This window comes from Watersipora subatra, chromosome 10, assembly GCF_963576615.1.
Source record: "Watersipora subatra chromosome 10, tzWatSuba1.1, whole genome shotgun sequence".
Taxonomy (NCBI): domain Eukaryota; kingdom Metazoa; phylum Bryozoa; class Gymnolaemata; order Cheilostomatida; family Watersiporidae; genus Watersipora; species Watersipora subatra.
This window is the reverse complement of record NC_088717.1, coordinates 18,789,912-18,808,441: the sequence shown is the minus strand read 5'-3', so window position 1 is coordinate 18,808,441 and position 18,530 is coordinate 18,789,912. Positions and strand designations below refer to the sequence as shown.

General features: G+C 36.4%; 1 protein-coding gene across 2 annotated transcripts in view; it reads left to right on the top strand.

The window, feature by feature from the left end:
- The window catches only part of LOC137405585 (uncharacterized), a 48,111-nt gene that overhangs the window by 8,687 nt on the left and 20,894 nt on the right, over positions 1-18,530 (top strand). For both annotated transcript variants that reach the window (XM_068091888.1, XM_068091887.1), the window contains exon 4: positions 3,897-4,030. In XM_068091888.1, coding sequence (XP_067947989.1) covers positions 3,897-4,030 — 134 coding nt within the window. The remainder of the gene's footprint in view (positions 1-3,896; positions 4,031-18,530) is intronic.

The following is an 18,530-nucleotide window of genomic DNA, read 5'->3' as shown; positions in this document are numbered from 1 at the left end:
CCACCAGTGTTGTGGTTTATTAAGGCCATACTCGTCACATAGACTTCTATACACAACACCTGCGACATGATTATGCCGCTCAGTGAATGCGTTTCCTGCTAGCTGCTTGCATCCACTAATGATGTGTTGGATGGTCTTAGGTGCATCTTTGCACAGTCTGCATCTAGGATCGTCTCTAGTGTCATAGATTTTTGTTTGGAGTTGCCTTGTTGGGAGCACTTGCTCCTGGGCTGCCATGATTAGCGACTCTGTATTGGCCGTTAGATTTCCTTTGTTCAGCCACATATATGTCTGGTGAAGATCGCCAACCTTAGAAATTTGTCGGTGGTAAGCACCATAAAAAGGTTTCGTGTGCAAGTCCATTTCCTCATCATCAGGCGAAGGTCCATTGTAAAAGCAGCCGATTGAAATTCAGCTAGCAACTTACCTGAAGTGGCCATGGAGGCTGCATATGCTTTGATGCTTTGCTCTTCCGCTTTCACTGTCTGCTGTACACTTTTGAGTCCCCTACCACCATCTTTCCTATCGAGATACAATCTAGTAGTATCAGATTTTGGGTGGAGTGCTCCATGCATGTTCAGCAGTTTACGAGTTGCTATATCTGTTTCTTTGATGGCTTCCTCAGTCCACTTTATTATGCTTGCTGAATATCTTATTATTGGCAGTGCGTAGGTATTTATTGCCATGACTTGGTTCTTGGCATTGAGCTGGCTCCGTAAGACCTGCCGAAGGCGTTTCTTGTATTCGGTAATGGCTTTGTGACGTACCTCGGCTTCGTGGTTGATGTTGCTTTGCATAATCCCCAAGTACTTGTACCCTTCTTTTATATCTTTGATGGTACCATTTGGCATTCTTAGGCCATCTGTGAGCATAGAATGGCCTTTCTTAAGAATTAGCCTTCCACATTTCTCAATACCGAAAGTCCTTCCGATGTCCTGCTGTATACCTGAGTGAGGTGTATTAGCGAATCAATGTCCCTTTCTTTGTTAGCGTACAGCTTGATGTCATCCATGTAGAAAAGGTGGTTTATCTTGGTGCCACTCTTGAACTGGTACCCATTTCGAGTCTCCTCCAGCATATTGCTTAGAGGGTTTAGGCATATGCAGAAGAGCAGCGGTGATAAGGAGTCACCTTGATAAATGCCTCGCTTAATTTTTACACTCGCCAGCTTTTTGCTATTAGCCTCCAGTTCCGTCTTCCATTTGGTCATTGACATCTTGATGAATTCCACAAGAGCAAGGTGAACATTGTACTTACTGAGGCACTCAAGTATCCAACTATGGGGAATTGAGTCATAGGCCTTTTTGTAGTCGATCCAAGCCATGGCAAGATTGGTATGCCTTCTCCTGCTGTCTTGACAGACCGTCTGATCCACCAGTAACTGATGTTTGGCTCCTCGGGTGTTGCGACCAATTCCTTTATGAGCACTGGTCATATAGTGGCTCATGTGCTCTTCCAGTTTGTCTGCAACTATTCCTGAGAGCAGTTTCCAGGTGGTGGGCAAGCACGTTATTGGTCGATAGTTTTTGGGAATCGGCCCCTGCTTTAGATCTTTTATCAGAGATATATATATATATATATATATATATATATATATATATATATATCAGTGATGTGACGAGTACGGCCTTAATAAACCACAACACTGGTGGGAGGCTCCTGGTAAGGTCAATGAGAATGACCGCGCTATGATCCTCTGGGACTTCTGCATCCAGACTGACAAGCATGTTCTGGCAAACCAACCAGATATAGTAGTGGTGGACAAGGAGAACAAGAGAGCTACTATAATAAATATAGCAGTAATCAATGACTACAATATAGCCAGCAAAGAAAAAGAAAAGGTAGAGAAATATTTCCCCCTTGGAGAAGAGATTGAAAAATGCTGGGATATAAGAACAACTGTAATCCCAGTAGTCATTGGGGCACTGGGCGCAATAACACTGGCGCATAAAATGTGGCTTGCCCAAATACCAACAGCAATCAACTCAGGTGAGTTGCAAAAAAGTGCGCTACTGGGAACAGCTAAGATCTTGAGGCGAGTGCTCAAACTCCCAGGTCTCTGGTAGGAGACCCGAGTTAGAGCAGAAACTACCACCCATACGGGTTAACCGGGGTGAGGAATCAATTATATATATATATATGTAAGTATCTACCTGAATAGTTTTAGATGGAACATTGTAATGAGGCACTTGTCAACTCCTATATACAAATCGATTTGAAATTTGACTCCTTGATTTGAAATTGAATTAATTCAAATCAATGATGAATTGCAAAAGAGTTGAAGTTTGCTGAAACACCTAGTAGGATTGAGTTAAAACTGCAGAGGATGAAATTGAATCTAAAAGTCCCTGAGAAGACGCTCAGTAAAATTTTGTTAAATGTATCTTAGGAATTGAATGCATATCAACAATCTGATGCCTCGTACACTTTCAGTCAGTTGTTCATGCTGTCTATGTATAATGCTCTAGTGCAGGGGCCGGCAACCTTTTCCACTCAAAGAGCCATTTGAACTCGTTTTCCGCAGGAAAAAACGCAGTGAGAGCCACAAACCTCCTTTGATATTTTAAATTAAAAAAACTACATTTTCAATGTTTAACCAATATTAGAGTGATACATTAACTTACCATAACTTACGCTGGATGTAGTTTAAATTCAATTACTTTATATTTCTTTATTATCGTTACATTTTTCAATTTCTTATAGCTACTTTTATTTATTCAGTAGTTTTTAGTCATGTTGAAAATTCGTAGAAACAAATATTTACTTAATGCTTGCTGTTGCGTGTCAAAATATTCGCACATAGAGGCGGTTGTAAATTGAAATTTGTATATACTTGGCTCAGACTTGCTTACCTTGAATATCCTAAACCAATATCTTGATAGTCATTTTATCGGCGTGCTAATGATCATATTTTGTTTTCTATGTTTGTCAGATAACGCTAGGATTACTAAAAACGTTAGCTCTAGCAACCTGAGATTTTTCATTTGAATTCGTAGCTTTGTCACCGTCTTAAAACTTTTTGGTAACACATTTATGAATTTTAATACCACGAATACATGATTACCATGTTATCTTGTTTTTGTATTATCTTTAATGATGAAAAAGCTAATATTTGATTTTTTTCAAAAACACATCTAAGTATTACGTAAAAACTTGAAATTTTAGTTACCACACAAAAATTCAAAAAGCAATTTTTTACATACTTTATTAAATATGCTTCAGTCATCACAAAGAAGGGTGGGCAGCATTTTTGTTTTGAATGTATAATTGCTCCATTAACAGGCCAGGAGCAACAAATCCAAATTAAAATAGAGAGAACATAAATCCTAAGTTCTTAAACTATTTCTATTAAAGATCAACCTACACAAAATGTTAGTAGATTTATTAGAAAGTATCAATATTTTCTATTATTTGCGATAGTTTTTGATGTTTGAGATGATCTGACTGTCAGGATGGTTCAAAATTAAAATCAACAAAACTTGATCTCAGTTAAAATGCTCAGAGCAAGCTAAAATACGATTATGATGTGTATAGTTGCAAAGATATCGACCGACAGAATAAAGACGCGTAACGCTGCAACTTAAACACAATAGCCGATAGCAACGATTGCAACGAGAACAACTAGTGACATCTTTTTGCACGTATTTTTCTTCTGAGCGTTTGAAGTTTTGAATCAACAAAATGACAAAAGTTTTGTCGATTTTAATCATCTTGGCAGTCAGGTCAGCAGGTTGATTTTCATAGATTTCATAGAGATAACAATCTAGCACCTAAATCCGTTGATGAACATTAGTGAGCTATGATTATATATCTGTATCTTACTATTCACTATTGCTTCTGACCCATAAAATACCTCAAGGTCTAAATAAACTGACAATTGGCAGCTTCTATGACAGTGTCTAGCAAGGAGGAGCACCTGTTAGAGGATGCCGGGGACCTGCTCTCTTTAGACACTTCATCGATTGCCAGGGTAGTTGGCTGTTACCCTCTTGATGAGCTCATTAGGTTAAAAGCAACTGGACTCATGAAGGTTGGTATTCTATACTTTATAATTAGAAAAGCGCTTGCATAAACTCTAGCACCCGATTGTTTGTGTGTCTGACATTTACAATATTATGACGCTAGTAGATCAAAGTTCAGAGATTGTTTATTATTGGCAGGGCTTGTATACAAACAATCAGAAAAAGGTTTTGAGACAGTTGGATGATTCCGAACTGTAAAGCAAAAGATTTCTGTTGATTGGTCTATTTGGAAAGCCCTATCTGTTGATCAGTCTAATTGGAAAGCCCTGTCTGTTAATTGGTCTACTTGGAAAGCCCTGTCTGTTGATTGGTCTATTTAAAAAGCCCTGTTTGTCGATTGGCCTATTTTGAAAGCCCTGTTTATTGATTGGCCTATTTTGAAAGCCCTGTCTGTTGATTGGTCTATTGGAAAAGCCCTGTTTGTCGATTGGCCTATTTTGAAAGCCCTGTTTATTGATTGGCCTATTTTGAAAGCCCTGTCTGTCTAAAAGGTTTTATCATGCTAAGGGAGAAAGCTCATTAACCTAAAAGCTTTATGGAATTAACTGATTTTTTTCAATTCTTTTTTAAGGGGTGTTTGTTTTTATTTAATTTGTGTTGTGAGTTTTATGTTCTACGATTGACCTAAGTCTATGATTTTACGAATTGGATGATGCCACGTTTTCGCAAACAAGTAGTTGGTCTGCGGATATGACCTTCTATCACACTGATTTATACATAAACAGTCAACAGAATGCCGAGGGACTTCAAGGCATCTCATAGAGATTAGGCCGAAGGTCATTGGAAGCCGTCGATCATTGGTAGCGCACGTGTTTATCGAAATATCATGCACATGAATTGCATCTGAACAAGTCATGTTGATTTTTCCGATAATCAAACCTCTGAGTCCCTAAGGAAGAAGCAGACTGAGTTACAACACCATTCTCTCGGCTAATTGCTTGTCATGACCTGCTCTAAAGAAACTGCCCACCCCTTTGTAGTTCTAGAGTGTAATGACTCTGGCTACTTCAAATTATCCAATAACAGACGGCTCTTACCCCCCTGCATTTTTGATGCTCAAAATCATAAGGTTTTTTCTTGATGTTTAAACTCTGGATTTATAATGACGATTAAGTGAGAATTCATGGGAGGTAATTGATAGGTAGCATATCAACAACAACATGCAACTATATGACGATAATTATAGTCGGTTCAGAGTATAGTGGGTGTGGTATAGTGGGTTCAGAGTATAGTGGGTGTGGTATAGTGGGTTCAGAGTATAGTGGGTGTGGTATAGTGGGTTCAGAGTATAGTGGGTGTGGTATAGTGGGTTCAGAGTATAGTGGGTGTGGTATAGTGGGTTCATAGTATAGTGGGTATGGTATAGTGGGTGTGGTATAGTGGGTGTGGTATAGTCGGTGTGGTATAGTCGGTGTGGTATAGTCGGTGTGGTATAGTGGGACAACTCCATGGTATTAAACTACCAGTATTTGGTGGTTGGTGATGGTTGTTGGGCGATATGGAGGGTAGATAATATTGAGGATGGATTATGTTTGGTTTGGACAATATAGTTTTTGAATGATATAGGCGATGGATGATACAGAATATGGATGATAGAGAGAGCGGGCGAGTCAATTGTTGGACGACACAGAGGATAGACGATATTGAGGTTGGATGACATAGAAGTTGGATGATATTGAGGTTGGATGATATTGAGGTTGGATGATATTGATGTTGGATGATATTCAGGTTGTATGATATTGAGATTGAGCAGTGCAGTTGTTGAATGATATGGAGGTTTATTGACACTAATTATTCAATTATGTAGCAATAATGATGTTTCTGATGCAATAACCAGACTGTTAAATAAAGTTCTCTGATGCAGTCTAACTTCTTTAATTAACTGCAGCAAATAAATTGTTTCTCCGAGTGTACCCTCCACTGCAGTTCTTATGTCTTATCAGGTGACCATGGCAGAATTACAGAAAGAGCTCTTGTTTCTTAAATACTTTTAGCCTATAAGATACAACATTGGAATTAAAACTACATCGTTATTTCTATGTTTGTTTGCTACCCTAAGAATTTTTGCTTAAAGAAACGTAACTTCTATGCAACTTCCTCATCCCAAAATATTTTTTGTTATATTGAATTAGCATTTCTCATTTTTTTACTATTCAAAACAAATGACTGTTGCCGAGGAAATGCAATTTGAGTAACAACAACCCATAAACCCTTTTCAACAATTTTAGGTTGCTATTATAGAACCGGATGTGCTGCATCAGTGTTTACTATGTTGAGGCATGACCGTATGTTTATGATTAAACTGAACTTGGTGTTAGGGCTCTAACACAAGACTGGTTTCTATGCGTTTAAGCTGCAGAACCTGCATTTTTAAGGAGCGTATGTCACTACCATAACTCGGTCTAACCTGCAGGCTACTTTTTAATGTCATGCCTGCACTCACTGATAAAGCATATAGCTAGACCACACTGCAAAAACAGTTCAATAAACCACACGTGTTGTTGCATAAACTCCAGGGTGAAGGCCAAAACATCCATACTGAATCTTTCAATCGATCTATATCTTTTTTACAGCGGAATAACTAGTAGTGTGCAAGTTAAGATGTTCATACTGTAATCAACTTTAAACATGAAAAACCTGAACTTTCAAAAGTTGTTACTTAATAGCACCTAAGTTTAAATCAGACCCTTTTTTCACGCATTTTTATTTGCGTTTTTGCCTTATTTAAGATGCACTACTTTCAAACTCCTTCCTACCTCAGTCACACACTGCTCCTTCTCAAAACTGTCCATCTGTATAATGATAAGGGATTTAAGAATGTAGAAGTTGAACAACACGGATAGAGTGAGATTTGTGTTGATGCACCTAACTTGTTGGAGAGCACTTGAACAAAATTGCTGTTTTTCATTCCATTTAAAAGACTTGCTAATCAACAAAACTATCTACATTGTTTCTAATCATTTGAACAGCTCTTCAGGTATGTCGGCAGCAGATCAATACTTTGAGCTTGCTAGATGAACGAGACCACAGCCATAAAATGGAATTGTGACTAAATATACGTACCTAAGTACGTAGTTGAACTATGGTGGTCAAAACATCTCATCAAGCACCATTATTGTTTATTAACTTGTAATACAGGGAGGTGATATAGCATGATATGCAATATGGAAGGCATCATAGAGCATCTACAGCAGACATGGAATTTTTTTGCCTATGTTGAGTTTTGCCTATGTTGAGAGTCTCATATAATGACATAGAATATGTGTATGCTTCAAGAATGTTTATAATTAAGAAGCTGCAGAATAAACATTGCAAATATGACCAACTACAATGTAACTAAAACTCATCAATGCAACCATAACACATCCCAAATATGACTATAAGACAACTAAACTACCACCATGACACAACCATAAAACAAACAACACAATCAGCAATACTACCAGAAAACGTTTATAAGACAGCCACCATTCAATCATAAGAAAAACATAATGCATACTGCACCCTAAATATAACCATGATTTGATCTCCACAATCATAATACAGCCACAAACTTACAGTTATAGCTCAATCACAATAGAACCACACTTCAACCACAAAATACCTTCAATGCAGCTACATCACCTTCACAATGCAACCACAGCACAACCATAATGCAACCACAGCACAACCATAATGCAACCACAGCACATTCATAATGCAATCACAACAGAACCATATTGTAACTACAATGCAGTCTCGATGTGGCCACAACGCAATTACATTAATTATGACCATGATATAGATTTGGGTCAAGGTAAAATTCTCCGAGTCAACTTACTCGGTGTTACACATGCCGTATATAGAGCAGATAGCAATGAAATATTGAACTGTAATTGAACCACGGGATTTGAATGCCGCTGAGAGTTAAACAGATGATCATAAATGTTGTATGATACAAAATAATAACACTCCAGTATAAATTATGAATGAAAGTCTTTTTATCACTAAAGAGCATTCTAATTGTGCAATAAAAGTACTGGCATAATATTATTCTTTATTTTATACCTTATCTCTAGCAGGCTGCTCACTTCCATCATTAAACATGACTATACACAAAGTTTTAGTAGATTTTATCAGAAGGTATCGACATTTTTCTATTATTTGAGACTGTTTTTAATCTTGAGGCTGTGTGACTGCCAGGATGTTTCAAGATTAAAATCGACAAAACTTATCGCGGTTAAAATGCTCAGGAAAAAGTGCCTTTTTCTTCTGAGTGTTTTAACTATGTTCAAGTTTTGTTGATTTTAATCGAGAAACATCCTGTCAGTCAGATCACCTCTAACATCAAAAACAATTGCAAATTATAGAAAAATACTGATACTTTTTGATAAAGTCGACAAAAATTTTGTGTAAGTTAATCTTTAATTAGATTAATTAATTAATCTCTATATCTCAGTGATAGAAACTGGCAGCTTAAGATAGTTGTTAGTGTTTTAGCGGGAAATACTACTACCATGATCAATAGTGGATTTGTGGACGGTGCTTGAAGTTTCAGATTCATTCAAAAGCAGATTGGTCTTTACTGGTTCAAATATTGATACTAGGATCCGCTATCCCTAATTATAAGCATACTGATTGTGCCACCCCAAGTTGATTGGGCGATAGAAAACAGCAGTTTTTGCAGACGTATCACCCCTCTAACGGTAAACTTGCTTGAGGAGAAACTTGACTCTCTATGAAACTCATCGAACTCAAGCTGCTGTATCATAGAACTATTCCTATTTATCATGACTCTTTATGTTATGGAAGAGTTTATCAAAAATTTCTGTTTCCATGTTCAGTAAACCAAATTGAAAAAAATATCTTGTAGTCCTCTACCACAGGATACTGAGGATTTTCAGGTCTTCTATCAATTTATGTTTCTTTTTATCATTATTTATTTTAATCATCATTTAACCCGTCTCACCATGACGACAGCGGAGAAGGGTATTTATCTTACAGAAATTTATACTAAGATTTGTGTACTACCGAGTATGCATTCCAGGTCCACCACTCTTCCATCAATCCCTTCTGAAAATCTTTGAACATATTGCCTTATCTCAAACTCGCTCATTTCCATATTTGTGTCACAGGTTTCAAATTACTACGTAAACTATTCTCAGAATATTTATCCTTCCACACAAATAAAAACGTTGCTTTTTATTTAGTGACACCAACATGCTACATCTATGATTGTATGTTTCGGTTTGGGAACTTTCTGTTACTACAATCTACAGTACACTCTCCCAGCTGATCTGCAATACTATTAGATTATCAACTTTTAAAACACATCTGTTCAGCTCGCTCAATAATTATTGATTTCTGTTTTTTCATTTTCGTTTTTGTAACGAAAAACATCATTTTTGTTGATGATCTACTAGTGCCAAGCAAAAGTTATACACACATCATAAAATGTAACATTATTTTATTATGGTTATTAGCTGTAAGTGATATGCACGGGCGTGGTAAATACATCGATTTTGACATCAAGCGCTTTTTGTCTACTAGTCTATGTAAGGCATACATTACGTCTAAGACTGTATTACAAGCACTTGGTAGCTACAGCGAACACTTGAATCTCGGAGTGTATTGATCAGCCTCACAGCCGTTACGGAGACTTAATCACTGAGCATAAACTGATTGCAAATTTAGCGTTGCACTGATTAGACGTGGTCCCGAGGGACTCGAGGCATGATGAGCTGGTTCCTTAAAACTAGTCCTCACATTTGCATACTAATCGATTGCTCTGCCATTACCGAGGGCATCTTGTCACGTCTTTCGCTGGGAAATTTTTAATAGGATCAAGATGCTAGTCGCAAACCCGATGTTACCCTGTAAAACTGTTTTAAAGATGAACTTAGTTGAAAGTTTAGTAGATTTTATTAGAAAGTATTGATATTTTTATATCATTTATGATTGTTTTTGATGTTTGAGGTGATCTGACTGCCAGGATATTTCAAGATTAAAATTAACAAAACTTGATCACGGTAACAACCTCAGAAAATAAATACCTGCTACAATGATGTCACTAGTTGCTATCATTGCTATATTTGATATTAGCTATTGCGTTCAAGTTCCATCATTATGTGTCTCTATTCTGTCAGTCTCTTTGCAACTATTAGATGTCATAATTGCACTTTCGCATGATCTGAGCATTTTAACCACGAGCAAGTTTTGTCGATTCTAATCGTAAAACAATCGTACAGTCAGATCACCTCAAACATCAAAAACAATCACAAATGATGAAAACATACCGATACTTTCTAAAAAATCTACCAAGACTTTTGTGTGTTTTTATCATTAAACCGATTACTTTTGGCTATTTTCGATGCTCTCTGTTTGTGATGCATGTTTGTTTTGGACCGTCAGCTGATTTGATATTGACAACTTGATAACTGTCTGTTTATTTTACAATTTCGGTTGATTGATCTATTTGGAAAGCCCTAACTGTTGATTAATCTATTTGGAAAGCCCTAACTGTTGATTGGTCTATTTGGAAAACCCTAACTGTTGATTGGTCTATTTTGAAAGCCCTGTCTGTTGATTGGTCTATGTGGAAAGCCCTGTCTGCTGATTGGTCTATGTGGAAATCCCTGTTTGTTGATTGGTTTATGTGGAAAGCCATAACTGTCTAAACAGTTTTAGCATCCTAAAGGCTGGTTCACACTGTATCGCTGAATGTTAGTATTAATCGCACAATCCTTCGATGATTGTCTGTGATAAAGGCAAGGCCAGGCATAGTGTCACGCACATACGTAATTTTTTTTCTACCTTTTGTGATCATAATTTTCTGTCAATTAGTGAGTAAATGTGTTCAGACATACAAAAACAAGAAAATTTTTATAATGAAATCTTCTCCCATGATGATATGGGGCATGCAAGTAGATTTTTCTGGTATTGTGTGTGATGCGTGGGACATTAGGTCATCTTCTCTCAAACTTTACCACTCATTCTGAAATAAGTTTTGATTTTATTTTGTAATCAATACAAGAATAGATTTTTTAGCCCAGGTGTTTTTTCCTAACAAATGCAGTCTTTCCTTACCATTCAGGCGAGCTAAAAATAGTTCGTCTCTCGCATCACATTTTTAGTGCATTTAGTTGCAGCCTGTTCTTCCTAAGCTATCTGAAGTAAAAAGATTTTATCTATAATTCGATTTTGGGCTGCTATGCCTCAGCCAAACTCGCCAATTCGCTGAAAATATGGCAAGTTTCTGTTTTATAGGCACATGGAAGTATCCATCATTATTTTTTGACATCAAGCCGTTTGCACATGCGCTCGTTCACAAAAAAGCCGCCATATTTGTAGAAAACGATTGTTTTTCTTTTATTTAATAGTACTTTTTAGTGTTGTTTTGATACTATAATAAAAAAACTGCAAACAAAAGCATCATTTTCAAACATTTATTGCAAAAGCTTCATGTTTTTAACGATAAAATTGTCTATAAAGATGGCTGACAACGATAAAACTGCGTCACAAAAAACGAAGGATTTGTGACGTGTGGGATATTTTTTAATAATATGACGATGTCTGTCTTTGTTTGAGATTTCATTTGATGCTCTGCATGTAAAAGCAATGCTTGAAATTCCAAGTCAAAAAGCCAGTTTCATTGAGAGAAATGAAAAATTGGAATAAATTAGATGTTTTGTAACTCAGAACTTGAAGTTTGTCAAGACTACCCTACTGATACACACTTGGAGTGATGCCATCAAATCATGAGGTAATATTTGAACCAAATGTGTGTTTGTAAATTATGGTTTCAAAAATTACATCACACGGCAAAGGTGCAAGAGATAGTATTGTGGGAAAGCATCAAACAACATGGTTCTAATGGTAGTGTACCGGAAAATGTATGTCCTAAACTTGGCAAAATCATTTGTGCAAGCTGCAACAACCATAACTTCCAAATCAGTGAAACCAATGAAGATATTCTCCATCTCAAAAGATAAGATTACTGAAACAGGGCAGATCTGCAAAGAACCGTGGTCCATGGTGCCTCTAATTCATGGCATTCAATTGTACCATCACATATCAAATAAAAAAGATAGTGATGTTGTTCTGATGGAATGGTGTCCTTTTCTCTGGCAGCCAATTCCACACACACAGAGCAGTGAACCTAATCAAGAGGTAACCACCAGGTATTCAACATTAGAGAAATTCTCGCAGCGGAAGCCAATGAAAGTATAGCTCTACACTATAAAGTACATGCACGGTGCGCGCAAGAAGTTTATGCGGCCAAACCCCAACGACAAAAGAACCACCCAGAGGAACTTTCCTCTTAAGGCATTCCAGTTATTGTGCCAGCGGGAACTATCAGGTCACTGAGATACTTTCACTAGAAATAGGAAATAATAATGGCAGAATGTAATGGTTTTGAAAAAAAATGGTTTACTGCATAAGTCTGATAATTTTGAATCGTATGTGTTTTATGTTTCATTTTTAAGTAAAATAAGTATAATATATACTAATTTAAATTATTAGTTGGTTTACCACATGTATATCGATGTTGTAACTTCAAATCGTGACAATTTGTTGTCTAACAACTGCAAAATGTAGAAAACTGCTGGATTTTTCGTAATGTTATTTTTGTCCCGCTCATCACTCACGTGTCACATTTAGTTGCCTTCTTTCAAACCTCACAGAAACCTTTAACTTAGGCCTGAAAACAAAACAGTACATATTTCTTGTAGAAGGGTAGTAGGGATATGAGCATGTCAAACAATAATGTCATGAGTCAAAAACTTCAGAAGATTTTTGCAATCGATTGCAAATTAGTTTTTCGTATCTAATCATGGTCCCGACTGTCACACCATTTAATTAATGTCACACATTTAATAATTCTTCAATCCATTGCATGACAAGGATGAAATCTCATTCAGTGATAGTTGGTGTCAAGTGCTGCTTAAAGCAGCAAACATTATAGCAAAAGTTCACATCTGGGCTGTAGAGTATGCGAAGAAACATTCAAATGTCCTGCTCGTCACAATCAGACCAAAAATGGCTTTACTCATAACGATGTCCACAATATCATAAGCCCATCCACATGTACATCAGCGAAATTTACAGCATAGCATTGTCAATTTACAATGCTGTCGCGGAAATGGCGAAATACTGGTCCTGCAACAATTGCAACAAAAGAAAATATGAATCGAGTAATCCGTGATAGCCAATCACCATCGCCGAATTGGTACACATTTTACAGGCTGTAGTGGATGCTCGGTGAACTATCAGGAAAGTTTGAGAGCTGCCATCTTTCCCTAAGTAGCCGCGCTACCTTGACGATGCCATTGATTTACGGTGCAGCTAGTTGACTAATAATCACCGAGAGGACAACTCCAACTAGCGGGGATGTAGTGGGAATCAATCTTAAAGGTTGACTGGAAACAAAATTTACATCACGGTTTTTGGTATCAAAAGATTGACCATGTCTTACTCTGCTGTGTTGGAGGTTCAAAATATGTAAACATGTGATTATAAGCTCTTAATAGCTAAAAAACGAACAGTCATCACGAAAACGGCCGTAGGTTGGAATCCCTTGTTCTGATGATGAATTCAACTCGACATGGTTATTGTTTTGACACCTGATGTTATCACGTGAAATGAAAGGCCAATAAAAGGTTGAATATAAATGACTCGTAGCACTAGTTTATGACAAACACTTTGGGTTCTATCGGAAAGCCCTTATCACATATAAATGCTCGCTACTTCACTGTTTCGTTTCAGCTTGGTCTAATCGCGTAGTCATAATCTGATCATGTGACCTATATTTTCCGCCAAATGGCGTGAACAATTTCTATTGCATTTTTTGACCATCACAGTTTACCAACAGGCTCCTCATGTTTATCAGAGGATGATATGCACCCCCTCGAGCTATGGTTAAAAAGTAAACTGATTTTTAGGCTAGGTTTTGAGATGACAGTGCTCCAAGTGACACCATTATAATAATAATGAAATAGACGCGCAACGACAATAAACATGATTTTATTGAATGCGTGAAGTTTATTTATGAAAATATTTTGACGAATGAGGTTGCATGAAAGTGTAAACAGAAGCACATCATGTTCAACTCCGTCACATTTGAGCCATTTTTAGAGAGATTTCAACCTACGGCCAGTTTCATGATAGCCACGATTAACTGTTTGTTTTTGAGCTTTTAAGGGCTTGTAATCACATTTTCACATATTTTGTGCCTACAACACAGCAGAGTGAGACATGGCGAACCTTTTGATATCAAATAACTGTAATGTGAATTTTGTTGCAAGTCAACTTTTAAGGAAGAAAGCGCATTAACCTATATGTAGAAACGGTTTAAAATGGCTTATTTTTATTCTTGAGTGATATTTTTATATTTAATTTTATTCAATCATTGCTATGAGCCTTTATGCTCCGTGGTTGGCCTATGTCTGTGATTCTAATAATTTCTGTGAACAAATGGTTCAGCTGTGTGCGCGCGTGTGTATTTATTTCATTAATTTGAAGAAATATAACATTAAGCAAAATGAAGATATGGTTATAATATTGATTAAGTTGAGCAAAATAAGTGAAAGCTTAGTTCCATTTGTTAAGGCATGATGAAGCCCACATGCGCAGTAGCACTGCAGCTAATCGAGATGCTTGGCCCACAGGAGTTGGCATACTCGAATAGTAGTTGTGGATTAGTCTAGGCTTAACAAATGGCTCTTAACGTTAACTCTGAAACTAGTGAACGCAGAGGTTCTGCGTAAGTCTATTGGAAGACTGTTCCATTGTGATGTTACTCTGCATTCGATTGTTTTTTGACCTGAAGCAGTATAAAATAATGGAAAAGGTAGATTGTTTTGTAGAAATCTGAGGTTATTTTTGTCATCACATGAATAAGATTTTGAATGAGCTATCAAGAGAATATTATACTGGTAAAATTAATAAACAGAGACCGAGATGAAGTCAGTGGTGGTTTATTAACTCTTTCACTGCTGCAATAAAATCGTTATTCTGACCAAATTAATTCAACCGGATTTTCGAAAAATTGATATGCCGCTAGTATTTGTGCAATATTTCGAGAACCACAGCAACTATTGTTTTACTGTAAGGTGCGTCTTATTCAAAACAAAATTCTCTACAAGAAAAGTATAAAATTGTTTAGTTAATATTATTCTCACAAAATCTCTGACCCTTTTTTTGCACCGAAATAACGTGGGGAATTTCTTATTACCATAATGATTGCGATCTGGTTTTCTCGCTTTGAAAAAATAATTAAAAATTGAATTGCTCAGCAAAAAAGATTTTCGATTGGTTGCACATGATTGGCAACAAGGTTGTTTTGTTGGAGACAAAATTTGATTGGTCTAGCCAATGTATAGCCATCGTAATGAAAAGAAAAGTGAAACCCTATTGATAAGCCGATACATCGGCTTATGGTCTGTACTTGTATTACCGCGAAAGTCAATACATCGGCTTATGATAGCGAAAGAGTTACAGGTTATGTGCATTAGACGTTTTTGTGATATTAATTTTTTTTTAAATAACAAAATGGAGCAGTTAATCATGACTCCAGTCAGTAACTACTTTTAGAGTCAATAAATGCGTTGTATGTTAGTTTCATAACACTTCGGGGTAAAAATTTAGAGCATCTACTAATCAGGCCTGACATAGATGCTATCTGCTTATTCAGTTTATTGATGTGAGTATCCCATATCAGGTGACTGTCCAAATGAATTCCTAAGAATATGATTGAAGATGTCTCCTTTAATTCCAAATCAAATAATTTTATTGATTTTCTGATTTCATTTTCTTTTGATGATTTCTCACTACAATGTACAATTGGTTGTCCATGTTTGCAATTAATTTATTTGTATTACACCTTTGTTCAATTTTTTGAAGTTCATTGTTAGCTATATCAATGCCATTATTCAAATTGTTGGACTCAAAAATAAATTTTCATCGTCAGCATATAGAATAGCTGTGGATATGACCTTCTTCTATCCTAATTGGTACATGAACAGTCAACATGATGCTGAGGGACTTCATGACAGCTTATAGAGATTAGGCGAACACAAATTAGTACACAACGTAATTAAGGCTGGTTCACACTATATCGCCATATATTTCGGCGTTGATGCCACAATACTTTAGTGATCATTGATGATAAAAATGTTCACACTATCACAAACCCATCCGCGTTTACATCAGCAAATGCTCGGTGACGTAGTGTTCTAATTTTTCATTTTAAATTTTCACGAAGAAACCTCTTTGTTTTAGTGGGCTGAAGTCAAATACAAGTCCAGCAGCAACTATCGTAAACGGAAATAAATTAATCACGCTATCCGTGACGGTGAATTACTATCGCTGAAATGCTTCACATTGTAAAGGTGGTCGTCGATGCTCGGTGAAACATCAGGAAAGTTGACAGCTGCAAACTTTTCCGACCTGTCCACATTGCTTCGTCGATGCCATTGGTTTATGGTTCACATAATCGACGATGAATGCTGAAAGGAAAACGCTGATATACAGCGATATAGTGTGAACTGGCCTTCAGTACTGTACACAGATTTAAACTGATGTCTACGTTGTATAGGATGGTTGATTTAGCTCATTGATGATAACAAATATTTACATAGGACTTATTCAATGATTTCTATACATAGTTCACTAACAGTTGCAGCTTTTAAAAAAATCATTGTTATAATCACAATACACATACATATATGATGAATAGCTAAGGCGAGACAACTCCCTGATAACATTATTGGAGCTTTTGCTAGAAGCAACTCAACATTTTTACACTTGGCTAAACATTAAGAGTGTCTTGTTCTCCAACTCACTGTGTCATCTAACCATGCCTAAACCTTACACTGCTCGAAAAACTTGTGGAACTCAGGCAAGCTATTTCAAGTTATTCTAATAAACATTATTCTTATCTGTATGTATGTACGTATGTACGTATGTACGTACGTATGTACATACATATGTACGTACATACATATGTATGTACGTATGTATATTGGTACGTATATGTACGTACGTACATCATACATACGTACATACATACATCATATGTACATACATACGTACATACATACATACATACGTATGTACGTACGTACATACATACATATTTATGTATGTACATACGTACATAAATATGTGCATATAATGTTTATCATTACATGCCAAAAGAAAGGAACAAAAATTGAAAGGATAGAAATCAGGAATTATTGAGTGAGCTGAGCAGACATGTTTTAAATGTTAATAGTCTAATAGTGTTGCTGAGGAGGCTGGATAGTGAGTTGAAGGTTGTAGTAACAGTGTTTCTCTGTGATTATAACTTATGTGTAAGGTATCCTGCTAATCACCGGTTGCAATGATAATGAGTGTATTGAAATATTAAATTAGTTTACCAGTAGAGAAAGCTATCCTGATGTAATGCATACAATATGTACATTTGCTTGTCGGAGTGAATGAATTTAAAAGATGGTCTGGCGGGCTAAGCACTTGCTTGTTTTATAATGAAGTGCAATAGTATTATGAAATAATATAATGATTCATACATAATATATATTAATATGCTGCAGATCTTGCAAATCATTTTTTTGAAGGAGGTACCCATGGCCATATATATATTTTTGTAAGTTCACAATTACGCCTATCTGTTGCATCAAGGCACTTTTTGCTAAAAACTCGATCGAGCTATTTTTGCAAATACCTTAAAAATATTTTTTCTGTAACATGACAGGACAAATATCATCGCGATAAATTTTTGTTTGTGATTGAGGAAATCTAAAGGAGAGCAGTCGTGTTAGTTGCGAGTGTCAAAGCATCAAAGTCTTTGTCAGGAAGCGCTACTGATTATGCATATCAGTCAAGTCATAGCATGCAACTTACAAGTCCTTTCATACAGAAGTGTCAGGGGATAGCAGGTTCTCTTTTGAAGATGTGAATGTATGCGCATAGTTGTTAATCTCATTTCCTACACTGAGGTTTCATGATCTAAAAGTACTGTATAGAAATAAAGTTTGACTCATCTAATCAGACCTCAAAGTTAAAGAGGAAGATCCAAGACAAAGTTTTTTCTAGGAACAGCATTACTAATCGATCCCTTAAAACCATAGAAGATTAGAACCTAGGGTTCAGACACCTCTATCCCCTTGGCTACTCTTCTGCTACAATAGTTATACATCTAAGTACAGCCAAATTAGTATGTTTGTTTTTACATAAAATATGGAGTGATACAATCTTGTCTACAGTGAACATATCCTGTCATTTGGCTAGTAGATGTAGACATAGCTTAACTAGTGTGCCAAAGGACAGTATAGAAGACTTCCTAACATTAAGATTAAAGCTGTATTCTGGCACTCACTATATATTCATTGAAAAAATGAAGTGAAGTTTAAAGGAAATAAATAAAATGGAATCAAAGGATGATTTTCCGAAAATAGAACTTGGAAACTCGCCCTCTGATTCCATTTTATTATTTTCTTCAAGTTTCTTTTCATTTTTCTACAATGAATA